Source organism: Pelecanus crispus, chromosome 15, assembly GCF_030463565.1.
Source record: "Pelecanus crispus isolate bPelCri1 chromosome 15, bPelCri1.pri, whole genome shotgun sequence".
In the NCBI taxonomy this organism is placed as follows: domain Eukaryota; kingdom Metazoa; phylum Chordata; class Aves; order Pelecaniformes; family Pelecanidae; genus Pelecanus; species Pelecanus crispus.
In genome coordinates this window covers 6,684,212-6,705,319 of record NC_134657.1, presented here as the reverse complement: position 1 = coordinate 6,705,319, position 21,108 = coordinate 6,684,212, and the positions used below count along the sequence as shown (strand labels likewise).

The 21,108-nt window shown below is 55.2% G+C and overlaps 1 protein-coding gene across 1 annotated transcript in view; it reads right to left on the bottom strand.

Annotated features, from left to right (window-relative positions):
• Positions 1-6,829: 6,829 nt before the first annotated feature.
• Positions 6,830-21,108, bottom strand: part of AGRN (agrin) — a 131,317-nt gene continuing 117,038 nt past the window's right edge. The window contains 12 exon segments of the mRNA XM_075721584.1: positions 6,830-6,987; positions 8,624-8,727; positions 9,411-9,635; positions 14,264-14,351; positions 15,082-15,271; positions 15,597-15,713; positions 17,093-17,104; positions 18,239-18,350; positions 18,703-18,867; positions 19,303-19,399; positions 19,565-19,699; positions 20,767-20,996. Of these exon segments, the coding sequence (XP_075577699.1) occupies positions 6,830-6,987; positions 8,624-8,727; positions 9,411-9,635; positions 14,264-14,351; positions 15,082-15,271; positions 15,597-15,713; positions 17,093-17,104; positions 18,239-18,350; positions 18,703-18,867; positions 19,303-19,399; positions 19,565-19,699; positions 20,767-20,996 (1,633 nt within the window).

Below are 21,108 nucleotides of genomic sequence, written 5' to 3'. Positions count from 1 at the left end.
TAACAATGACCCCTGTCCTCTCCTTCCTCATTTCGCCTGCTAGCGAGGCTCCTAGTTACTGGGACCTTCTTTCATGGCACTGAGACTTCATTGTGAGAGACCAAACTGTGACTTCTGTGTGTGCCTGAAGCATACGGCGGCGGGGCGGGGGAACAAGACCCCCTTCTCAGGGCAATGCACACAGTCAGGGACCGCTGTTCAGCTTCTTGGTTAAAAACAGATCAAAAGGAAAGCCCTGGAACAGCTCTCCCCCCTTCTTGTAAGATCCTGGCTTCTAGACTGTGCAACTGGGACGCGGATAACTGGTGAAGATGGTCCCCTCCTGCCAGATCTTAGCCCTCCTGTCTCCTGTCCATTGGAACGCTTTGATCCCATGTGAATACCCAGCAAAGAAATCCAGACTCTTGGCCTGGGAACTCTCCGCAGCCAGAACATGCCACGTTGTCGGTGTTGGGATGGTGCCTGTCCCTCAGGGGACCTGCCGCGGCAGGAACGCACCGTGACAATAGCGGACGTGCTGGGTGTCTGTGTGACCCCGCCGGCTCTCTGACCTGCTCCGTCTCGGCTGGTGGCTGGCTGGCACAGGCTTTAATGGTGGCTGGGCCCTCCCCGCTACACTTGCCCCGGCAAGGACGGATGTTGCAGGCTGCCGGGTGGTGGCTGGAGGCTGCTGTGTGCCCCAGGAACGGGGGAGCAGCCAGGCTCCTGCGTGCCTGGCACAGCGGGCCCAGAGACCAGGAGAAAGCGGGTTTTGGTCCCCTCAGGAGCTCTGGAGTCTGGTATTCCCGCCCCAGCCCTGAGGTGTTTCCTGCTGCAGGGACAGGAGGGCATATTTTTAGCTCTAATCTATATGTTCTCCTGGGAATATCTACAGGGGTGGGAGAGCGGCTGGAAGCGCCACGTGTTAATAGCCAGGACAATAGTGGCAGCGCATCTAGGAGCGAAGAAAAGTGAGAACGCTCCTGGGGAGGCGTAACGTTTGTCTTGCGATTACAGAGTGTGTGTCTGGGCTGGAGAATTCCCATGGGACAGGGCAGAAGGTCCCCCGTGAGAACAGGGCTGACGTACCACCAAAATGTTGGCCACTGCTGGGGGGAGAAGCAGTCACAGGGGACAGGAGACTCAGGAGAAAGCTCATCAGGAGCCTTTGTGTCCAGGCTGATCTCTGCGTTAAGACACCAGGCTCTCCCCAGGGAGTGTCTCTGAAGATGTGAAGTTCTGGGAACGTCTCCAGGTGCCTTTAATGATTGCAGTGAGGACAGCTATAAAGATCCCATTTCAGCTACGTCCGTCATCCAGAGGAGCACCCAGTGCTACTGGAAGTCACTTACGATTTCCTCCTGAGCTGTTCAGTGATAGAAGCACAGATTCGCACGCTTGCTCTTCCTTCCATTTGCAGGCTGGAAAGGGATAGCTGGGTACCAGGGCACAGCCCCAGCCCACATCACGTAGCTCTCCAACAGCTGGTGCTGGGAATGCAGAGGAAGTGACTGGGATTCCAGACTGACGGAAGGGAATTCCCCCAGGTGCACTTTGGCCACACGCTGTAAACTAGTCCCATTCCCTCAGCTCCGCATGGGGCCAGGACCCTCATGTTACATCCACCTGAGAGATGGCAACTCAGGCAGCCCAGCACAGTGTGCTCAGCTTTGGGAAGACGTTTGCACTCCCAGCCACAGGAGCTCCATAAACCCTTAAATTCAAGGCGTCTGCATAGCCCTGAACTGTAGACCCTGTGACAGGCTCCTTTGATGTGGAGCCAGAAAGACTGGGTTCATGGGCCAAGTTGTCTACTTACAAACATTGCAGCCCCTTTTCTCTCTGAATAATCACGTTTTCCCAGCCAGAGACACACAGGTACATTACAGAGCAGGGTAATGGATCATTACGCTGCTTTGGCAGGTGAGGAGAGCGCAGTGCAGGCAATGGAAGCAACCAGCCCAAGGCACAGGCTGCATCAGCAGCAGAGCAGGGAAAGAAATCCACGGCTCCTGCTCCCCACCACACACGCTGCAAAATGAGGCCAAGCAGCCATGGAGCTGAGGAGTCCAGGTCTGTTAACAGCACTACCGCAGGCTACAGGGGAAAGGGACGTGGGCCACAAATAACACTCAGCAGGGATTTAGGTCTCATCTGCTGTACTGCAGAAGGACTAGCCCCGCCACCAGCGTGGCTAGCAGCAGCAACCTCGGGAACAAGCAAGCTAATCAGTCTCTCACTTCACACTAACCAGCTAAGCACAGCGGGCAACTGTAAAAAGGCGATACACCGGATCCAAATCCCATGGGACAGCCCTGTGAGACCATCCACACCATCGCCAAAGCAACGCGCTCACTGCCCTTCCTTTCCCCCGGATCCCCCCATCGGCTTCCCCGCCATCCTGCTGCAGCCGCAGCTCAGTGGCTTGAGACGACTGGAGCAAGCTGCATTTCGCCCCGGACTGAAGCCCCCGGGCGTGGGAGAAGCTCACAAGGGGCTTCAGGGTTAGCTGTTCCCAGAGGCTACGGGTGCCGGAGCAAGCCAAGGATGGGTAAAGACCATCCAACCCCAACCCCTCTCCTTGACATGAGCTGATTGCCTTTGCTCGCGGTGAGCGCAGACTGGGCAGTCAGGCTTGATGTTCGTGGCGCGTTCGTGGTGCGTTCCTGAGAGCACCGAGCAGGCTGCTCTCAGAGCAAGGGCTGCCATTAAGTGCGGCCAGGCCGTTTGCCTGAGCCATGCTTGCTGCCTGCCCAAGCATACCCACAGCGTGGCTCCTGTCCTTTCCTTCCTCTTTCTCCTCACAATGGGTTTTTCCAGCTTGTAGTAAAAAAAAAAAAAACCCATCCAGCTGCCAGAGCTCGGCTTTTCCTTCTGGCCAAGACGACGATAGCTTTTCCTCCAACTGCTTTGCAGCAAGCTGGCAAAACGCCTGCGAAAGAGGTACTGACTTTGCAAGCCCGTGCCTGTCGTGGCATAATAAGGTCATTGTCAAGAAGACGCTGCACCAGGAGACTGATCTTGAGCAAAACATGGCCCCAGTTGTGAGTTGTGCAACCCCTGTGGCTGTTCAAACACTGGCCTCATTGTTCCCCATTGTGAGTCTTCGGCGTCTCATTGTCCATTGAAAAGCCAGTCCCCGCTGAGCTGGTGCAGACACCAATCAAACGCGCATCATCGCTGGATATCAAAATGACTCGGTTTGCTAAATTAGCTGCCTCCCCAATGGCAGGAAACCCACGTTCTTTTCTCACTTCACACCACTTGGATGAACACGAGCGCTTGATCAAGCAAAATTCTCTACCTCCCACCTTCTTGCAGAAAGATTAATCTGCAGAGATCAGAGAGCTAGGGCTCTGGCCAGGTGGAAAGGCCCCATTAGGAAGACCTGTTGAGAGCAGGAACGTAGATGCTGGTGTATCTCAAACCACATCCTGCTTGCATGCTTGCGACTGACTTTCCATGGCTCCTCAGCTTACAGAGGGTAAAACCCAGGGGAAACTGCTACCATCAGTAAGAAGCAGGCCACAGCAGCATCGCTTCAGTCTTGCTGACATGGCATGATGCCAACGGGACACAAAACCTCTTTTGAAAATGCGACCTAAGAAGAGGTGATAAAAGCACGCACGGCAAAGAAAGCAAAGCTAGTGGATACCTGAGTAGGTGAAACCATTCAGAGCCCGGTCGGACGGCCACAGAGGAGGGGAGAGACACACAGGAGCCTTCCTCCTGCAAACACTGGCTGGATAGGATTGAGGTAGGCATTCGTAAAGAGGCTGCATTTAGAAGATGCAGCAGGTACCTGCGTAAGACACTCTGGTTCTAAGGGAGCTAGAGAGGGAGATACTGGTTCGGCTTCACACAGTATCTGCCCAGGAGACAGACGCCAGCGAGCAAGCGTGAGGCACACAGTACAAAAAGAATAAAAAAGCAACAGGCCCCTTAAAAACGTATTTAATAGTTTTCAAACTTTATTTCATGGTGATTGACGAAAGACACAAGTTAGTAATGGTTATATCATGCTGCTCCTCTACTGTGCATTGCCCTTCAGAATTCATACAGCAGTTCACAACGGTCATTAATTTACCCTATAAATGAAGCCACATGGACATCTTCTTTTTAAAAAAAAAAGCAAAAAAAACCCCCAGAAAAAAAAAAAACAAACCTCAATGTCTTTTTTTTTTTTACATACATGTTATAAATGCTATTAAAAATAAAGCCGAAGTTAAGTGCACAGCCCCTAGGGAGCACTGCTGAATCTGACCTTGGTTCAAGATGCTCGACAACGAGGACGCGAGGTCCTGTTTTAAGGCATTTCCAAGCCCCAGCAAAAGCAGACAGAGTTTTTTTTTTTGTTTTTGTTTAGTTGGTTTTTTTTGCAGTGACCCTGGCTTCATTTCAGTGGCGTTCTAAAAAAAAAAAAAAAAAATTAGCAACTTCCTCTGCGCATGCCCCTCTCCCTGTGGAGTTGGCACCTTCAGCCCTCAGTCTCAGCCAACGCGGTTGCATTGCCCAGCTAGAGCGCGTGTTCTCAAAACACAGAGCGAGGGGCTCGCACTTCCCTCCCATCCCACCCCGTCCTGCAGTCCTAGTTAGCCCCCGTCTATCTACACCTCGTGCTCAAAATACAGCAGTCCATCCCTTTCACAACACAGTCACAGTACTCCCCGCACCAGGGACCACAATTTATATACAGTAGCCACTTAAAATGTGGTATTGCCACACACACAGCCACACACGCACCCCCCGGAGGCTCCATCCCACGGAGGGCACAGCCCCCCGCGAAATATTTAACCACTGGGTTTTTAGAGGAATGTCAATAGATTAGGCATAGATTTGGCCGGGGGTGGGGGGTGGGGATAGATTTCTTTTAATTAAAAAAAAAAAAAAAAAGAAAAAAAAAAAAGAAACCCAAGTGGTTTTACACTACATTCTTCCCCTTTGTTACATCTGTGTTCAGAGCTCACCCTGAGAAACGTAATTTGACTTTTCGTGGCTCAAAATTTAGTGCCAACAAACACCATTTTTAAAGGGTGCGCTACTTCGTGCATTGCTTTGTAAAGGCACACTACAAGGCCTGCCAGAAACTGGTGGTAAAACTGCAAAATGACGGCACCCTGGATATTAAGTAACGCTTGATACCTGGTGGGATCCTCCAGATCAATTCTGTACGCTCTGTAAAGCTGGTTTTACGCGGAGAAATGCCAGCTGTCATCTCAGGGTAGGAAAGGGACACAGTTGTGTCCCAGTGGTGGAAAGGGACATAGATGCTACACAGCATCAGTAAATTCTTCCCATGGAGAAGGAACCTGAATGGAGAGGGTCATTTCTTTCTGCAATCCGTTTGTTCTTCTCCTGCTTACAGGAGATTCAGTGTTTGCATGCAAATGGGTGCTGGTTGACAGACACTCGCAAACACCCATACATTCATTCAGAAACACACATACTGGCTTCGTAACTGGCACCACAGTATTTGCTTTCGAGATTTGCATGGAGGAAGAAAATACTTAAAAAAAACCCTCCTCCCAAACACTACTGCCTCAACAGCTGACTCGCGCCCCGTTCCCATTTCAGCTATTGCTGCTAGGCTGGCAGTATCCAGAGGAGCTTTGATCATGGCGTGGAAGACCCTGCATTGCACTGGGCATTGCAAAAAACTTGAAGTCAAAGGTAAAACTCCAATTACTCTTCATGGGAGAGGCTCTAATACCAGCTCTACAGCTGGCCAGCTGCAAGCATCCTCATGGTAGAGAGAGGGCAAGTCATGCCTGGAGGCTGGAAACCGGACGTGGGTCATGGAAGGACACATCCAACAGATTTTTTTTTTTTTCTAAAGTGAAAAGGAACCCAGTCCCTGTGCCCTGGCAGCCCGTTTGACAGCGCTGGAAGAGGGAGAGCACTTCCAGCTCTTGAAGACGCGCTGCAAGTTCTCACTGGTGCACGGGAGGGCAACACTTGATACACAGAAGCTCTTGGGAAGAGCAGCCAGGGCAAGCAGGTGGTTAGGACATGTCTGGATAAACACAAAGCGTGGAAGTGAGGTTTCACAGCTGCTTCTGCACATGTCCAAGAGGAGGAGGAGGAGGAGGAGAGCCAACAGAGAAATCAACATTTCCCCCACAGCACCTCTCAGTCCAGCAAACAGTCATAAGACAACCAAAGAGCAATGCTTTTCTGCCTGCTCAGAGCAGACCTTGGTCTCTCTTCCAGTGCATGGCATCCCTGATTTTAACAGAGCATAAAGGAGAAAAGCACTTGAGATTCTTACACACATAAATTATAGTGAGAGGAAGGGGGGGGAGGAGGGAGATAGGGTGAACACAGGGCCAGGAGAAGGCTTGGCAGAGCCAGGCCCCAAAGCAGGGTGGCAACTCCCGCTTCTCTGATGGCCACTTCCCTGCTCAGCCAGCGCTGCAGAGGGGGACTTTGGGGCCAGGCCCGAGATGGGAAGGCAGTGAATCCACGAAGGCCACACATCTCACCAGCACCAGCATCCTTTCCCCCCGCGGGCATGAACAACAACCCAAGAACACAAGTAAGGAGGGGGAAAAATAACCCAAAAAGAAGCTTCAAGTATGAGTAAGATTTACAATGCCGGTGCAATGGGGAAGTTCTTCTGTCACTTCTTGGAGACTTGGTTCAAGGTTTGTTCTTTGTTGCTGCTGTTTGATTAGAGTCTGACTGACCTGGATAGACTGCAACCGAACAAATAACCCAAAAGAAAAGGTGTTTCCTCCCCTCCCATTCCCCCCTCCCCCCAAAATATAAAAAGCAATAAGTTTACAAAAATAGAAAATAATTACAGCAATAGGCAGGAGGGAGGGAAGGAGAAGGAAGGGTCCCTGGGGGTCTATTTGGCTGAGCAGTGTAATATCGTGGGGTTGTTTAAAGCGTCCTCCACCAGATGCAGTTCTTGGCGGTCGACAATCACGTCCCTTATGCAGCCAATAAAGCCAGTGCTGTAGGCCTTGGGCAGCTTGTGAGCCACACTCAGCTTCTCCATTCCCCCTGCAAGAGACAGCGCAGGAGGTCGGGGCGGGGAGGACAAAGAACGCGCTGCTGAGCGGGCCAGCAGCCTGCCCCGGGCAGCGTCGCACGCTCACGCACACCGTGCCGGTGCAGGCGCTGCTGGGAACGCCTTCCTCAGCAGCGGGGAAAATCCTTTTTCCCGGCCAGTATTTATTTTCACTTAAATCAGAGAAATGCCAGTTCCAACCAATACACACAGGTTTCCTTAAAACAGTAATTTGCATTCTGAAATACCAATTCAACTTAAAATACTTCATTTCCTTGGAGACCGGTCCCAAATTCAAGCTAAATTTTATTTCAGTTACTGAAACATCAACTATGGCTCATTCCAGGCCGTGAAATTATGAAAGGCTGATTGCAAACAAAACCTTTGGAAGAGCCAGTGGGGAAGCCAAGCAAAAATTTCTCAGGGAAAAATTCTGCTTTCCACTTAACTTCTAGGTTGATTTCAGAACAAGAAATGGTATCTGGGATACTGTCTTTTCAGAGGTAAGGCTACATTTTTGAATATGAACTCTTTGTAAGTCAGGTTAGACCTGCAACTACAGGCTTAGACTGGAAAGATAAGAACAGAGGCTTCTGAGAAGCGTGAACAGAATCTAATTTACTCTTTCTTGGTTACAGATGATCAAAGTCTCCAGATGAACATTTCTGTCCATTGATTTCTGTGGCCTCTGTGCCTCCTTGCAATCCTGAACCCTAGGACTGCGATGGTACCTGCCTGAGGAGAAGCCCAGTCCTTAACTTACAGGAGCTCAGTCAAGACGAAGCCCAGGACCTGCAGCATCCCCCATCACTGGGCATTCTTCTTTCAGCCCTTCAGGCTCCAAAAAGGACTTTACTATCCTCTTAGCTCAGATTAGTACTGAGAAATTGCATTTAAGCACAATTACCCTATGCTCGTGGGTGGATTTCTTGCCTATTTGGGCTGTTACAGGACAAATCTAGCCTCCGTCTGTGCTAACAGACCTGCCACAGGCAGCGCGAGAGGGATGCAACGGGCCAAACTCTGTTTGCAGGATCAAAATACTTATGTCAACACAAATGGGACTGACTCTGCTGCACACAGAGGCACATTGCGGCATGTCTGCTTCTTCTGTTATGCAAATAAAGCAACATTTAAAATCTGGGTATTGACGTATTTCCAGACAGAATTACCTTTCTCTCAATTCAGCCATTTCACCTTTGAGAACCGGCGTTAGCCAAACAAGAAACATTTGGGAGGCTTGTGAACTAACAGAGGCTCCCCCACACGAGGGACCCCGCAGGTGGGAGCACTCCCAGTTTGAAGAGGGAGAGGGTGCTCCACGCCATCGGCAGCAGGGGATCCAAAGCTGCAGGCCAGCTAACGGCTCTCTTCAGGGGACACGGTGACATGGAAAGGACTGGCATTTGATAAAGCCAACCAACCGAAAGGTTCTTCATCCCTCAGCTGTCACCAGCATCCTGCCCTAGCAGGCAGAGAATGAGCGGACTTTGACTTTTTAGGTCAAACCTGTCAAAGCCACCTGGGAGGCAAAGGTGTCCCGTTGGAAGAAGTGAGGGAGCATCAGCGTCCCAGCTCCAGCTCTGAGCCCCGCAGCAGAGGAGGTTCACCCTTTCCACACCGACTTACCCAGCCACAGGGCCCCATCTGTATCCAGCTGCGTTGCACCAAGCGGAGAAGAGCCAGCAATGGGGGCTTCGTTGCCGACTTGAAGGGAACCTTCTCTCTGTACCCTGCGCCCGGAGGGAGGGAAGAAGAAAAGGAAGATGATTAGCTACCTTAGAGGGAAAAACCCCGAGCTGTCCGCTGCTTTACGCAACATCCAGAGGCTGGGCACCATCAGCCCTTCTCCACCTGGGGAGTAGCAGGGAGCAGAGCTCTCCCTCAGGCCATGTAGCACAGAGCAGTGCTCAGCGCAAAGCCTTGCCGGGGAGTGCCAACACAGCCGGCAGCGAGTGCTGCCCTCCAGCATCCCCTGGGCATCCCGCAGCCCCGCCGCCAGCCCTGCCAGCAGCCACAGCTTCCTCCCGCGCCCTCCAGAACCATCAGCAGAAATCCCTGGCATGCCGACTGCATGATCCGCTCACCACTCCCACCACCAATAAAAATAAAAGGGACGGCTTGGGCTCAACATGAAGAGAATGTCAAACCCTCAGCCAGCTAAAATAAAAGGCACGAACCTTTCGTACCTCCTTGAGCCTGCCCCTTTGACATTTCCAGGCGTGTCACAACACGCACCCCTCCAACGCGGCACTGCCCACATGCCTCTCCTCTATTATTATCCAAGAAGAGGATTGACCCTTGGGGATCACAGGGCACGGAGCCACGGCCGTGACTCAGGCTCCCTCGTTCACAGCTTGCCCACCCCAGAGCAATCTGCCACGGTCCTGCTCTCCCCTCCTGCTAGCCTTCACACCTGTATGCTTTGATGTGAATCCACTGGTTGGTGTTGACAGGGACCGTGGATCGTAGGACGACTGGCTTGGAGCCGAGGTCATAGGTCATTTGTACGAAGCCATCCACTATGGCAAGGGCGATGTAGTCCGATCGCTCCAGCCCCTTCCCACTCCACAGGATCAGCCCCTGAGTGGCTTCTGTTTTGATGCTGAGTTCAAAGTGGTTTGACTGCAAGGCCTTCTCGCTGTACGGGGAGGCGGGAGCAGGGGAGAAGACAGAGCAGCATTAAAAACATGGCTACAAAAGCAACAGGCCCTTGGAGCAGCCTTCTCTGTTCCCCGCCAACTAGCTCACCTGCTGAGGACAACCTTCAACCGACCCCTGGCATCAGGCTATGCACGGGGTCTCCATTCCTACCTGCTGCACTTGAGGGGTCACAGCCTTTGCTCAGAAGGCCTGGTGCATGGGGAGGGGGGAGCAGATGGAAAGCTCTGAACCCGGCCACAGGATCAAAGAAATGGCCCTCTGGAGTTCTCTAACCCAGCTCCCGCTCAGAGCAGGGCCAGTGCCAGCACTAGGTGAAGGCAGCTGTGGCTCTGCCCAGCTGAGCTGTGGAACACCAAGAATGGAGCTTCTCCATCTTCCCGCTGACCTGAGCTGGAGTGGCACAGTTCTCCTGGGGACGAAGTGTTTTCCCCAACATCCAGCTTGGAACCTCCAAAGACACAGCCTGGGGCAACCGCCCCTTGCTTTTGCCCTCCATGGAGCACAAGGTTCAGACACATCAACCCCTGCAAGCTGTGACAGACAAGTCTTGGTTTTGCCTCCTCATATGCAGGCGCTGAAGGAAGCGGTCTGGTACGTGGGCTGGTGAACAGCACCGGGCTGGTCCTGATCTGGCCAGCAGAAGGGCTTTCCCCACAGAGCTGCCTTTGATTTGGGAGAGGTCAGAACAAAGAGGGCTCTGTTGGCCAGACTGGGAGGGCCGTGGGCAGCAGCTAAGCTGGGGTCGACACCATTCCACCATCCTGCTGGGCAGGCATCTGTCTGAAGTGCAAGCAGAGCTGGGGTGCCTGGGGACCACCGCTCCCCATGCCATCACCACAGAGCCATCAGCCTTGGAGGCATTTGCTCTACACCGCTGCCTCTGCTTGACCAAAGCCCAACAGGAACCTGAGGCTGGGGACTGCGAGGCGATGAGCACCCTGCAGTTTGAAAGGGATGGAGACCGTCCGCAAAGGCAGAAAGCCTTCTTTCTCCCAGACGCGGTGTCTTTTCCCAAGGGAGGAATGAAGGATGGACAGGATTTCCACCATATTGGCATCCCCACCTTTGCTCAGTCCCTTTTGGAGCAGGCAAAAGGCTCTTGGCAACCGGTGGCATTCCCATATGGAGTCACCATCCGCTCCCCTGGGATGCTCTGAGACACACTGCTGACACATGTGCACACACAGACCAGACAACATGGGCAACACAGACAGCTTTTTATTCCCAAGGGACACTGTGTCCAAAGGGCTGGACGAGGGCTGTACCGTCAAGGTAATTCAGCCTCTCCCCTCACCAGTGGCTATTTGCTGTCTAGGTCCCCCAGGAGCGAGGGCCAGAGCTGGAGCTGCATAGAAGCTGCTATTCCTATGCTGGAAGGACAGGACTTCCTTCGTGTTTACTCTAATCATCTCCAGAGCTGTATCCCTTATAAATAAAAAGCCGAGGCTGTGGACACACAGAACACGCACAGAGACAAGAGACATGCTGAGGCAGCAAGAGCAGAGCACAAGACACAAGAGCTGAAAGCCTGGCACAGACTCACCTGGGCTCCGCAGGATAGTCCAGCACTTCGGGACTTAGATGCAGGAAGAAAGGGGAGCATGCGATAAGCGCAGGACAGCGGAGGAGACCCTTCCCTCCCACCCCACTCATGGATAGGGAACAGCCCTGCTCAACAGCGAGAGCTCTTCACCCTACACGATGCCCAAGCTGAGAAAACCGCCCAGCGTGAGCGGAAAGCCTCAGCCGCTGTCCTTGGGGCTGTTTCCTCAAGCCAGCGAGACAAGTTTGCAAGTTGTTGCTTAGCCAGGGTGAGCATAATAATGCCAACAAGTGGATACAGCCCTGTCCCAGAGGTGCAGGGACTCTGCAACACTCTCCTGGGTCAGGACTATCAGTGTTCCTGCTAATCACCCATGCTGCCCCGCTGGGATGCGTATCCCAGGATAGGACAGAAGCAGCACTGCTGAGGGAAGGGAGCTTTTGGTCCACGGCCATGTGCAAGGACCCTTTCCTGGGCAGACCTGCAGGGAGAAGATCTCAGGCTGGTTCTTCGGGATGCCGCAGAAGGGGCTCCCATTTAGCCAGAGCGCTGAATGGTCACATAAGGCCTCTGAGTCAGCCTTGGGGCACTTGGGCAGCAGGGTGTGCATGGAGAAGGGGAAACCCAGGAATACAGCTGTCCTGCTGGCACTGCCTGCAAGCGTTGGGGGCTACGGGCCCGGCATTACAATCAGCTCTAACTAGATGTATATATAAAAATGTACGTTCAAAAAAAAAAAAAAAAAAGTACAGGCATGTCATGGCTAGCAGAGCCCAGAGAAGCGACTCTGGGTTAGTCCTGCCCAAGGCACACCCCGGTGTCTGCCTGGAGACAGAAGAAACTACTTTTTATGGGCAGCCCAATGGGTCCTTCAGCCCTGGCTGGGCTGGCGAGTGCTGCTGCCAAATCGCAGCCGAGGGATCTGGGGAGAAGTGCTAAGCTCCCTTGCAAGATGGGGCATGCACAACCAAAATAGGCTGGCTCAGGCGGGAAGAAGGCTGGGAATGGTGACCTTCCCTTTGCAGAGCACTGGGAGAGGCAGGACATAAAGGTAGCAGCTTTCTGCTCATCTGCAGGGATGTGGCTCATGTCTGTGCAGAGGGACAGCTGGGCACTGCCACGTGGCAGAGTTGTCGTGCAGCCCACTACACGCCTCTCGCTGCTGCAGGGCACTGTCTTAGCTTAGGAGGATGCTTGGCTCCTAAAAAGCCCTTTCCAAAACACCAGTGCACCTCCCAAAATGTTGTGAACGTGCAGCTGATGGGCTCTGTGGCTCCCCAGGTGCTGACATGCATGCATGCCACAGCCTCCCAGGCTTCTGTCTGACCCCAGCTTGTAGAAAATGAGATAAAATGGGGATGTGACAGGCAGGTATCACTCAAACTCTCCCCCGCACAGTGGGGAATACAGCTGCATGAACCAGTGCTTCTCTTCCACTCCTGCCACTCAGCAAGACAGACAGACAGCAGATCAACAGAGCTGTCAAGCCCGCTCTAGGGAAGAAGCCCTTCTCCTCATCTGCCTGCCCAGGCCCTTCTTCTGCCCCCCCGGCTGCACTGCACGTTGTGAGGGGTTGCCCAGGCACGCACCCCTGACTGGGGAACATTCTCCTAGCACCCAGTCTGGCCTCTTCGCTACGGCGGCAACGCCGCGTTTGTGCTGGAAAAAATCGCAGCAGGATTAGCACCCCTTATTTCCGTCGCCAGTGCCTTCGCCACTGATGGAAGAGGTCAGTCACAAGAACTTTCTTCCCCTATGCTCACCCGCTTAACCTAAGGCTAAGTTGCAGCGTGCTGCTGGGACGCCGGCTGCAGCAGAGCCAGGCAGAGTAGCTCCTGCTGCACCTTGGCTGTGTTTGGGCACCTGTACAGCTGCCAGAGCTGCGGTCAGTACCTGTGCCCTCCTCACCCTGAAATGGGAACGCCTGCCCATGACAGAGCCCCGGGAGAGTGCCCGTATTCTTCCTCCCACACCTGCCCTGCGCTCCCCTGCGGCTGGGCTGCGGTCAGGGTGGCAATGGGAGATGTGGTGGAGGGCAGATGGTTGCAGGGAGGAGCTGGGCAGCGGGGAGGGCTGTACTTACGCGGGGATCTCATTGGTCAGGTGGCTTGAAAACAAAGAAACAAGGACGTTGAGAAGAGACAGACGGACAGACAGACGGACAAACAACAGCTCGACACAGACGCCCTCCCCAGGCAGGGTGTTAGGGCCGCAGGGAATCTGAAGGTGTAAGAGGCAGATGGACAGAGCCTTATCCAACACCCTGTCCCAGTGCTGTGGAGCTGGGAATTAACCACAGGGGCTGCAGGAGCACAGTGCTGAGGAAGGGTCCTGAGCCAGCCTGCAGCGGACCAAAATCTCCTGCAGGAGAAACATCCAGCCCGGAGGCTGAAGAGGACCTCAGTCAGCAGCTGCGTACTGGGCTCTGCTTATCTTGAGAGAGAAGCCCCAGGGACCAGTACGGCCACAGAGACCGCAGGGTCCGAACACGTACCCCTAGCCCATGGGGTCAGGGTTGAGCAGCTGCTGGAGAAGGCTAGCCAGGTCCCGCAGCAGCGACGGCCCGTCCCTGTTGGCAGAACCGACCCTCGCTGCACAAACAGCCAGGGAGACAAAGGAGCTGGCAAACAGGCGTGAATTAAACCACAGGCAGAGCTACCTCTCCCCTCAGCACAGCTCACCCAGCCCATGACCCGTTCCTAAGCATGTGGGCAGAGAAAGGCACCGACCAGGAGCAGAGCACGTGAACCATCTTCATGGGGTGCACTCAGCCAGGCTTCATCCCACTCCCAAACCAGACTATGCTAACCCAGAAGGTGGCCCACACGCTACAGAATGAGAACATCCACACCTGCAGCTGGCCAGGCACTGCCGTTGTGGGGAAAGCCCTCTGCCAACAAGGCAGCGTTAAGAGGTAAGGGCTGGAAGCGAGTGCTCGCGGCCCCAGTTTGGCTTGCTCCTCTTCGAGCACAGCACTTGGACTTCTTTGATCCTAGCTCTTCCTCCTGCTAACAGCCCTAACTCCTCGTTTTGATCTCGGTACAGCTCAGCAGCCAAGTTACCTCTTTGTCACGGCATTGTGGTACTCCATATATGTCCTACCATCAAAAGCAATGGCCTCTGCATCTCCAGCAGCCTTCTCAATGATCACTGGAGGTGGGAAAAAGAAGAGCTGTCAGGCAATGTAGCATGGCCTGTCCGTCCTTGGAGACTAGGAAAATCCCCCTTTACACTGAGCATTCCTAACAGGACAAAGGCATGTGCAAACCTGCCGTCCCTCAGGGCACGCCAGCACTGTGGCATTCTAAAAGCAAGCCCCTGGAAAAGTTGTGCCGTGGCTTTAAAGCCTGTGAGTTTGGACCATCTCCCTGTTTCGCAGCCAACTGTCATGAAATCTGCAGCCTTGGTTTCCCGGCTGAAGCTGGGGAGGAACCTGGACTCGGCGATGGCCCAAGTGCTAACGTCGGGGAGGTAGCAGGAAAGAAACCCTGATCTGCTACGGCACCAAACCACGTTTCCCTGCCCCAGGCTGCTTCAAGCGAACACAGCAACACGAGATAGGGTCAGCGTGCACTCACAGGAGGTGACAGGGCTGGGTGATCTACCCGTGGGCAGCAGCGTTTGCCCTGCCTGATGCAGCGTTAACGCCTGCATCTCTGAGAAATGGCACCGCCTCGACTTCACAGCTGCGCGACGGTGCCAGCCTGCAAATGCCATGGCTTGTTTCCCCTGGATCCCTCCCGGCTGCCACGACAAGGGCAAGACCTCAGGCCTGGCCGAAGCGGTGCATGGTCCTGCTGCCACCAGCTAATCGCTGAAGCGGTTTCATTGCCGCGTCTGGCTAGTGGGTCCATGTCCAGCCCTACCCTGGCCATCTCACCTTTCTCGCAGTGAGCCCCGGAGAAGCCCCTCTGGCAGGCACACTCGTAGCTCTCTAGCCGGGGGCTGCAAATGCCTCCGTTCTGGCAGGGATTGGGTTTCTGGGTGCAGGGGTGGCCTCGGAAAGGGGAGATCTCGATGGCGCTGCGGATGTTCTGCTCCTTCAGCACAGGCACCCCCTTGATGGAGATCTGACAGATGCAAACAAGAGGAAGCACAAGAGTCAGCCTTCACCACCCCACCTTTCTGCGGGGCCAGGAGGGGAACAGAGGCCAGCACCCTCGGGGGAAAGGGGAGACGGGAACCTGCCCCAAGCCCCACGCTCTCCTGCAATGCACCCCCACCTTCTCTTCTGCAACCCACTGCTGCCACTTTCCAATTGGGCATGCCCCCCCATGCACATGGATCCACGTGCCGGGGCAGCCCGCTCCCAGGCTCATCCTCGCTCTCCTCCAGCGATGCTGGTGCTGATAGCAACGTCTCCCAGCCGGACACCTGCCCCAGGTAGCACCTTACCCTCTGCAAAGCTCCATCAAAGCTTGTGGAGATGGCGGCTGCTCGAGCCAGCTTGCTGAAATCAGGGGCTCCCCCCACATAAAATGGCTCCTTCAGGTTCAGGAAGGTGTGAGGCACCTGGGGAAGGAGAGGGGAGAAGGTGAGATGGAGAAGATGCCAGGCTATCCCTAAGCTGCAAGCTGGGCACTTGGCCCAGCCCTGCAGGGACTGAAGGAGGCTGCAAGCAGGGCAGCACCGCAGGCAGAGCAGGCACCCATGCACAACCAGAAGCCGGGCTGGTGGGAGAGAAAACACCCCCCACGTCCCCCCTGCCCCGCCACTCCCTGCCTCCCTCCCGCAAGGCAGGGACTGCGTCCTGGGGCAGGGCTGGTGTGGGGCACTGCTAGCCATCTCTGCGGAGGCTGGAGCAGGAAAAACCCTCCGAAAGCGAGCCGGGGGCCTCTGCCGCAGCTGGGTGAGCAGGACGGCCCTGCCCTAGGGCAGGCAGGCAGGAGGGCCGGGCAGGGAGAGGCAGGCTGGGCTTGGCATCCCGCTCGGGACCGGGTTCCCACCTTCTCCTCCGTTCCCTGTGCTGCTCCTGCCCCTGCCAGCCACCCTGCCCCAGCCCTCTGCCTCCCTGCCCTGCCGCCGGGACCCGCAGCCGGCCACCAGCCACGGCACCGCCCGGGCGAGCCGCCGCCGAGCGCGGGGAGCGGATGAGCTCCGCGTATCTGGCACCAAACCAGGCTGTGCAAAGGGCGCTGGCAGAAAGGGGCCTCCAGCGAACCTCCTCATGCCGAGCTGCAAGGCCTTACCTGCCAGCAGGCACGTATGGAAAAGATTTTTCTGTGAATTTAATTTTGGGGATATGCTGTTCTAATGCCCTCGGGCGTGGAGGCCTCTGGTTTTGTGTGGCCCCCAGAAGCAAGGAAAATACTGCTTCAGTCTCGCCAGGGCTAACGTTTAAACCCAAACTCATAGCAGGAGGGATTCAGCTTGGGTTCATCCGGCTGCTACAGGTCCCCTACAGCAAACGGCTAGAGGAGGCTCTCGGGCATGTCACACGGCTGTGAATTTAGAAGAGAAAGACCCGCTCCTTGCTGCCAGCCCCCCAGCCCCAACTGCACCGCACGGGAAGTCCCAGGTGAATCTTCAGCCCCACGGTTCACCGGGCACGCAACAGGAGCCACGTCCCCTCCCGTGCACCCGGGATGGGCCCAGGGGCACCGCAGCGAGGCAAAGATGCAGTTATATGAATCACTAGCTAATGCTTTGTGGAGTTAACACGAGGAACATGACCGGATTAATTGAAATGCTTCCAAAACAAAATGTGACAACTGGCTGGAAGTTAATGACGGAAGAGGAAACGAGTGTCTCTAATCTACGGAGATCCTAAAGCTGCTCGGTCAGATGGGAAGGGGAGCGGGTGGAACACTGAGATCTGAATGGAAAACAAAAAAGAACAACGTGCCAATGGCAGATGAGATGGAGGTGCAGTGGGTCATACTTATCTTTACCTTACGGGATTTCTGGGATCCAGACAGCAGGGGAGGGAAAAATACGAATGAAAATCAAAGGGAGAGAGAGAAAAAGAGAGAGAGAAAAGGGAGATCAGTGGGTAACATCGTAACATGCAGGGCTGCAAGACCACGGCTGCAACCAGTGCCCAGGATAGCCAGGGAAGGGGAAGGGGAGCTGGAGAATGCAACAGGAGCAGCCACTGCCAACCAGGGGTAACCGCTTGGAGAGAAGCTTGAAAAGACGAGAGCGAGGGGAGGCAGAAATCCTGTCTTTTGCAGGAATGCTGCATAATCTCGACGCTGCACTTCTATGTGGAGCGTAAGGATGGGGTCAGTAGCAGTTGGGGCTTTTCCTGCATTACCAGCTTCCCCGCTGGAAAGGTGGATGAAAGGAAGGCCAGCGGCCCTGCCACAAAACCCTGGGGAACCGCTGTTTGTGCGGAGACAGAAGAGCAGAGGGGACAGGACGCAGGAGAAGTCAGAGAGGTAGGCTGCCAGCTTGGAAACGGAGCAGAGAAGGCACTGATGGATTCAGCAGCACCAGCGCAATGGGGCTTTTACTCCTCCGTGACCTCCTCCCAGCCGAACTCCCTGCGCAGCCAGCTCTGTGGAGGGCTCGAGCCCAGCATCAAGGGCTGAAACCCACCCAGGCCCAAGACAGCGGCAGCACGGGCAGCCGCTTCCCTGGGTTGCAAGGGTGCCCTGTGTACCTGCCGCAGTACAGGGACCCTTGAGGACCTGCAAAAAAAGGGGGGGTGGGTGGGGTGCGTGCATGTGTGTGAGGGGGGCTCAGTCAAAAACATCCCTGAAACGAAGGCCCCGAGGATCAGGGCATGCACGTTGCTGGCAGAGGCGCTGCAGCTGTGTGTGGTGGGGGACAAGGAGGGAGGAAGAGGTGGAAGGAGTGCGCAGATGCTGTCCTACAGCACCGGGGCCAGGCTGCGGAGCAGCTGAGAGGCAGGCAAGCTCTGCCCTGCAGCATCCTTTTATCCCCAGGTCTTGCCCACTCCTCCTCCTCCACCCTTAAAGCCACCACACCATAGGGATTAAAAGCCCATGAGCCTGGGAACTTCTCAGCTCATGTCACACATGAGAGGAGCAGGGCTGGAAGCCCGGAGAGCTCTCCCTGGCCCATCAACTTACCGGTGACTCTCCCATCACCCTCTCGCCGTTGTTTATCCTCATTACCCCTTTGCGCCCATTTCTCTCCAACAAGACACTTATCCAGGTGTTGAGGGGAACCGGCTCTTTGCTCCTGGGGGTGAGAAGGGAGGAGAAGACACATGGGGGAGAGCTCTGCCGTCACCACCGGCAAACACAGCGCTGGAAACCTCCCCTGACCAGCGTGGGCTACCCAGGCCACCGCAGCTTGACCAGCTTGGGCTGTCCCAGCTCTGCCCCGTCCCACAGAGGGAGAGCCGACCAAGAGCCATTACTGCAAACAGCCGAGGCCAGTAGGAAGCCTGCTCCCCGCCGCTTCCTTACGGTTTTCTGGGGAGGGGAGCTCAAAGCCAGTGCTAGACGCTGAAAGCCACCACTGTCCCTCTCCTGCCTCTGTTGCCACCACCCCCCCGACAAGCAGCTCCCCAGCCTGCAGCCCACCCTACCTGAGCACAGCTGCCCCTTTGCCCAGGTCGTATCTGTACTCCAGGTAGCCATCGTGTAAGGCCAGAGAGACAAAGTCCCCTTTGCCATCTGTCTTCTGCCCGTTGTAGAAGATCATGCCGCTGGGGTTCTTGGCCAGGAACACCACCTCCATGGTCATTTTGTCCCTGAGGAGAGAAGGATTTACGGATACCCTCCGATCCAGCTGCCCACACACTCTCTTCCTCCGCCCCTGCGTGCCGAGCCCTTGGAAGACCTCTGCCTGCCTGGGACTACAGGAATGGCAGAGAGATGCCATCCCTGTAAGGCACGCTCGCCAGGTAAGAGATACATCTGCCATGCTCAGGATGCCGCTCCACGGTGCCCATTTGCCCAGCCCGTTGCAACGCCAAGCCCCTGGGGAGCGTTGCTGGCTCAGTCTGGCTGCAGGGATTCTGGCGATGCCAGTCCCTCTGGACAAAACCTCCAAAACCTACCGAAAGGGAAGACCTTTAGGGAGAGCTAGCGTGTGATGGGTGAGGCGCAGAGCACAAGCTCTCTCCCCAAAATCAGCCACGCAGGCAATGCATTCGCCTGCCCCTCTCCCGTTCCTTGGCACTTACTGCAGGTCAGGAACGAAGGTCTGCAGCCCATTCAGCTCCAGGTAGGAGAAGCCATTGAACTCCGGGAGGAAGGGCATGGTGTGGTCCTGCTCTGTCACTGGGCACAAACGAGGGAATGGTGAGGAAGAGGAGGCATTGCTGCTTCAGCCAGCGCCCCAGAGCCACAGTAGGCAAGGCTTCCTGGCCGCCCAGGCTGGGGAAATCAGCACCTTCAGTTCCACCCCCTTCCCCAGACCCGCTCCTCTGCCAGCTCCCGTCCCACCTAGCTCGCAGAAGTCTCCTTCCCGGCCCATGGGACAGGCGCACAAGGCACCTCCCTCTGGCAGCACCAGGCAGGTGGCAGAGACGTGGCAGGGCGTAGGGTCGCAGGGATTCCTCTCGTCGGCACACGTTGGGCCTGCGGCAGAAAAGGCAGCCCGTCACATCAGTATCTCAACCCAACAGCCATCGGGCACGATTTGGCTGGAGACAAATGCCTCTGATGTCTCCTGATGGCCCTGCCAGCCTTTTTATCCTGTCTCAGGTTGGGTTCCTGTGACCCAAGAAGCCCCCCCGCAGTGGACCCCACAAACAGCGGATGATACCCTTGTGTCCTGGTTTCAGCTGGGATAGAGTTAATTTTCTTCCTAGCAGCAGGCATAGTGCTGTGTTTTGGATTTAGTAGGAAAAGAATGTTGATAACATGCTGATGTTTTTAGTTGTTGCTGAGTACTGCTTATGCTAGTCAAGGACTTTTTCAGCTTCCCATGCTCTGCCAGGCGCACAAGAAACTGGGAGGGGGCACAGCCAGAATAGTTGATCCAAACTGACCAAAGGGTTATTCCATACCATATGACGTCATGCTCAGTATATAAACTGGGGGGGGGTGGCCGGGGAGCCGCGATCGCTGCTCGGGAACTGTCTGGGTATCGGTCGGTGGGTGGTGAGCAATTGCATTGTGCATCACTTGCTTCGTGTATCATTATCATTATTATCATTATTATACTGTTACTATTAGCATTACTATTTTACTTTATTTCAATTATTAAACTGTTCTTATCTCAACCCAGGAGTGTTTCTCACTCTTACTCCTCCGATTCTCTCCCCCATCCCATCGGGGTAGGGGGAGTGAGCGAGCGGCTGCGTGGTGCTTAGTTGCTGGCTGGGGCTAAACCACGACACCTTGCCAGACTACACTTTGTGCTTCCCCTAAAACACAAGGGGAAATTTTTTTTTGTGCATGAGAACAGACAGATCCCAGCCCTCGTCTCGCATGCATACGAATAGGTCTAGATACTAAATTTATGGTCTTCGCTGCGTGCGGCTCCATCCAACCCTTCTCCCTCTAACCCACTGCTGACTCCACACCACATCCCCCCAGCACTGCAGCTCACAACAGAACCCCAGAGGCTCTGGGGTCCCTCAGGGCCAGCCAGCGGGATCAGGAGCCCCAGCAACGCGCTGTCTGCAGCCCCCTCCCCGTACCGGTGTAGGTGTAGAGACACTCGCAGTGGAACATCTCTGCCTCCTTGACGTGGCAGATGCCGCCATGGTGGCAGGGGTTGGGGTGACAGGGGTCGTTGCCGCACTCGCCCACCCCGCTGCCATACAGCACATCACTGCCTTTCTCCCGCAGGTCGTACATCTGGTTGTTCACGTCCAGGAGGCGGATACAGCCCTTCAGGCCGGTTGTAGCCGCAGTACGATCTGCCACCCTGAGGGGACAGAGGACAAAAGGCGGGGGGTTTGTCCCCGAGGACAAAAATGCAGAGGCCCTCCAAGCACCTGGGTCAGGCTGTGCGAAGCTGAGGCCCCCCAGGCCCGGAG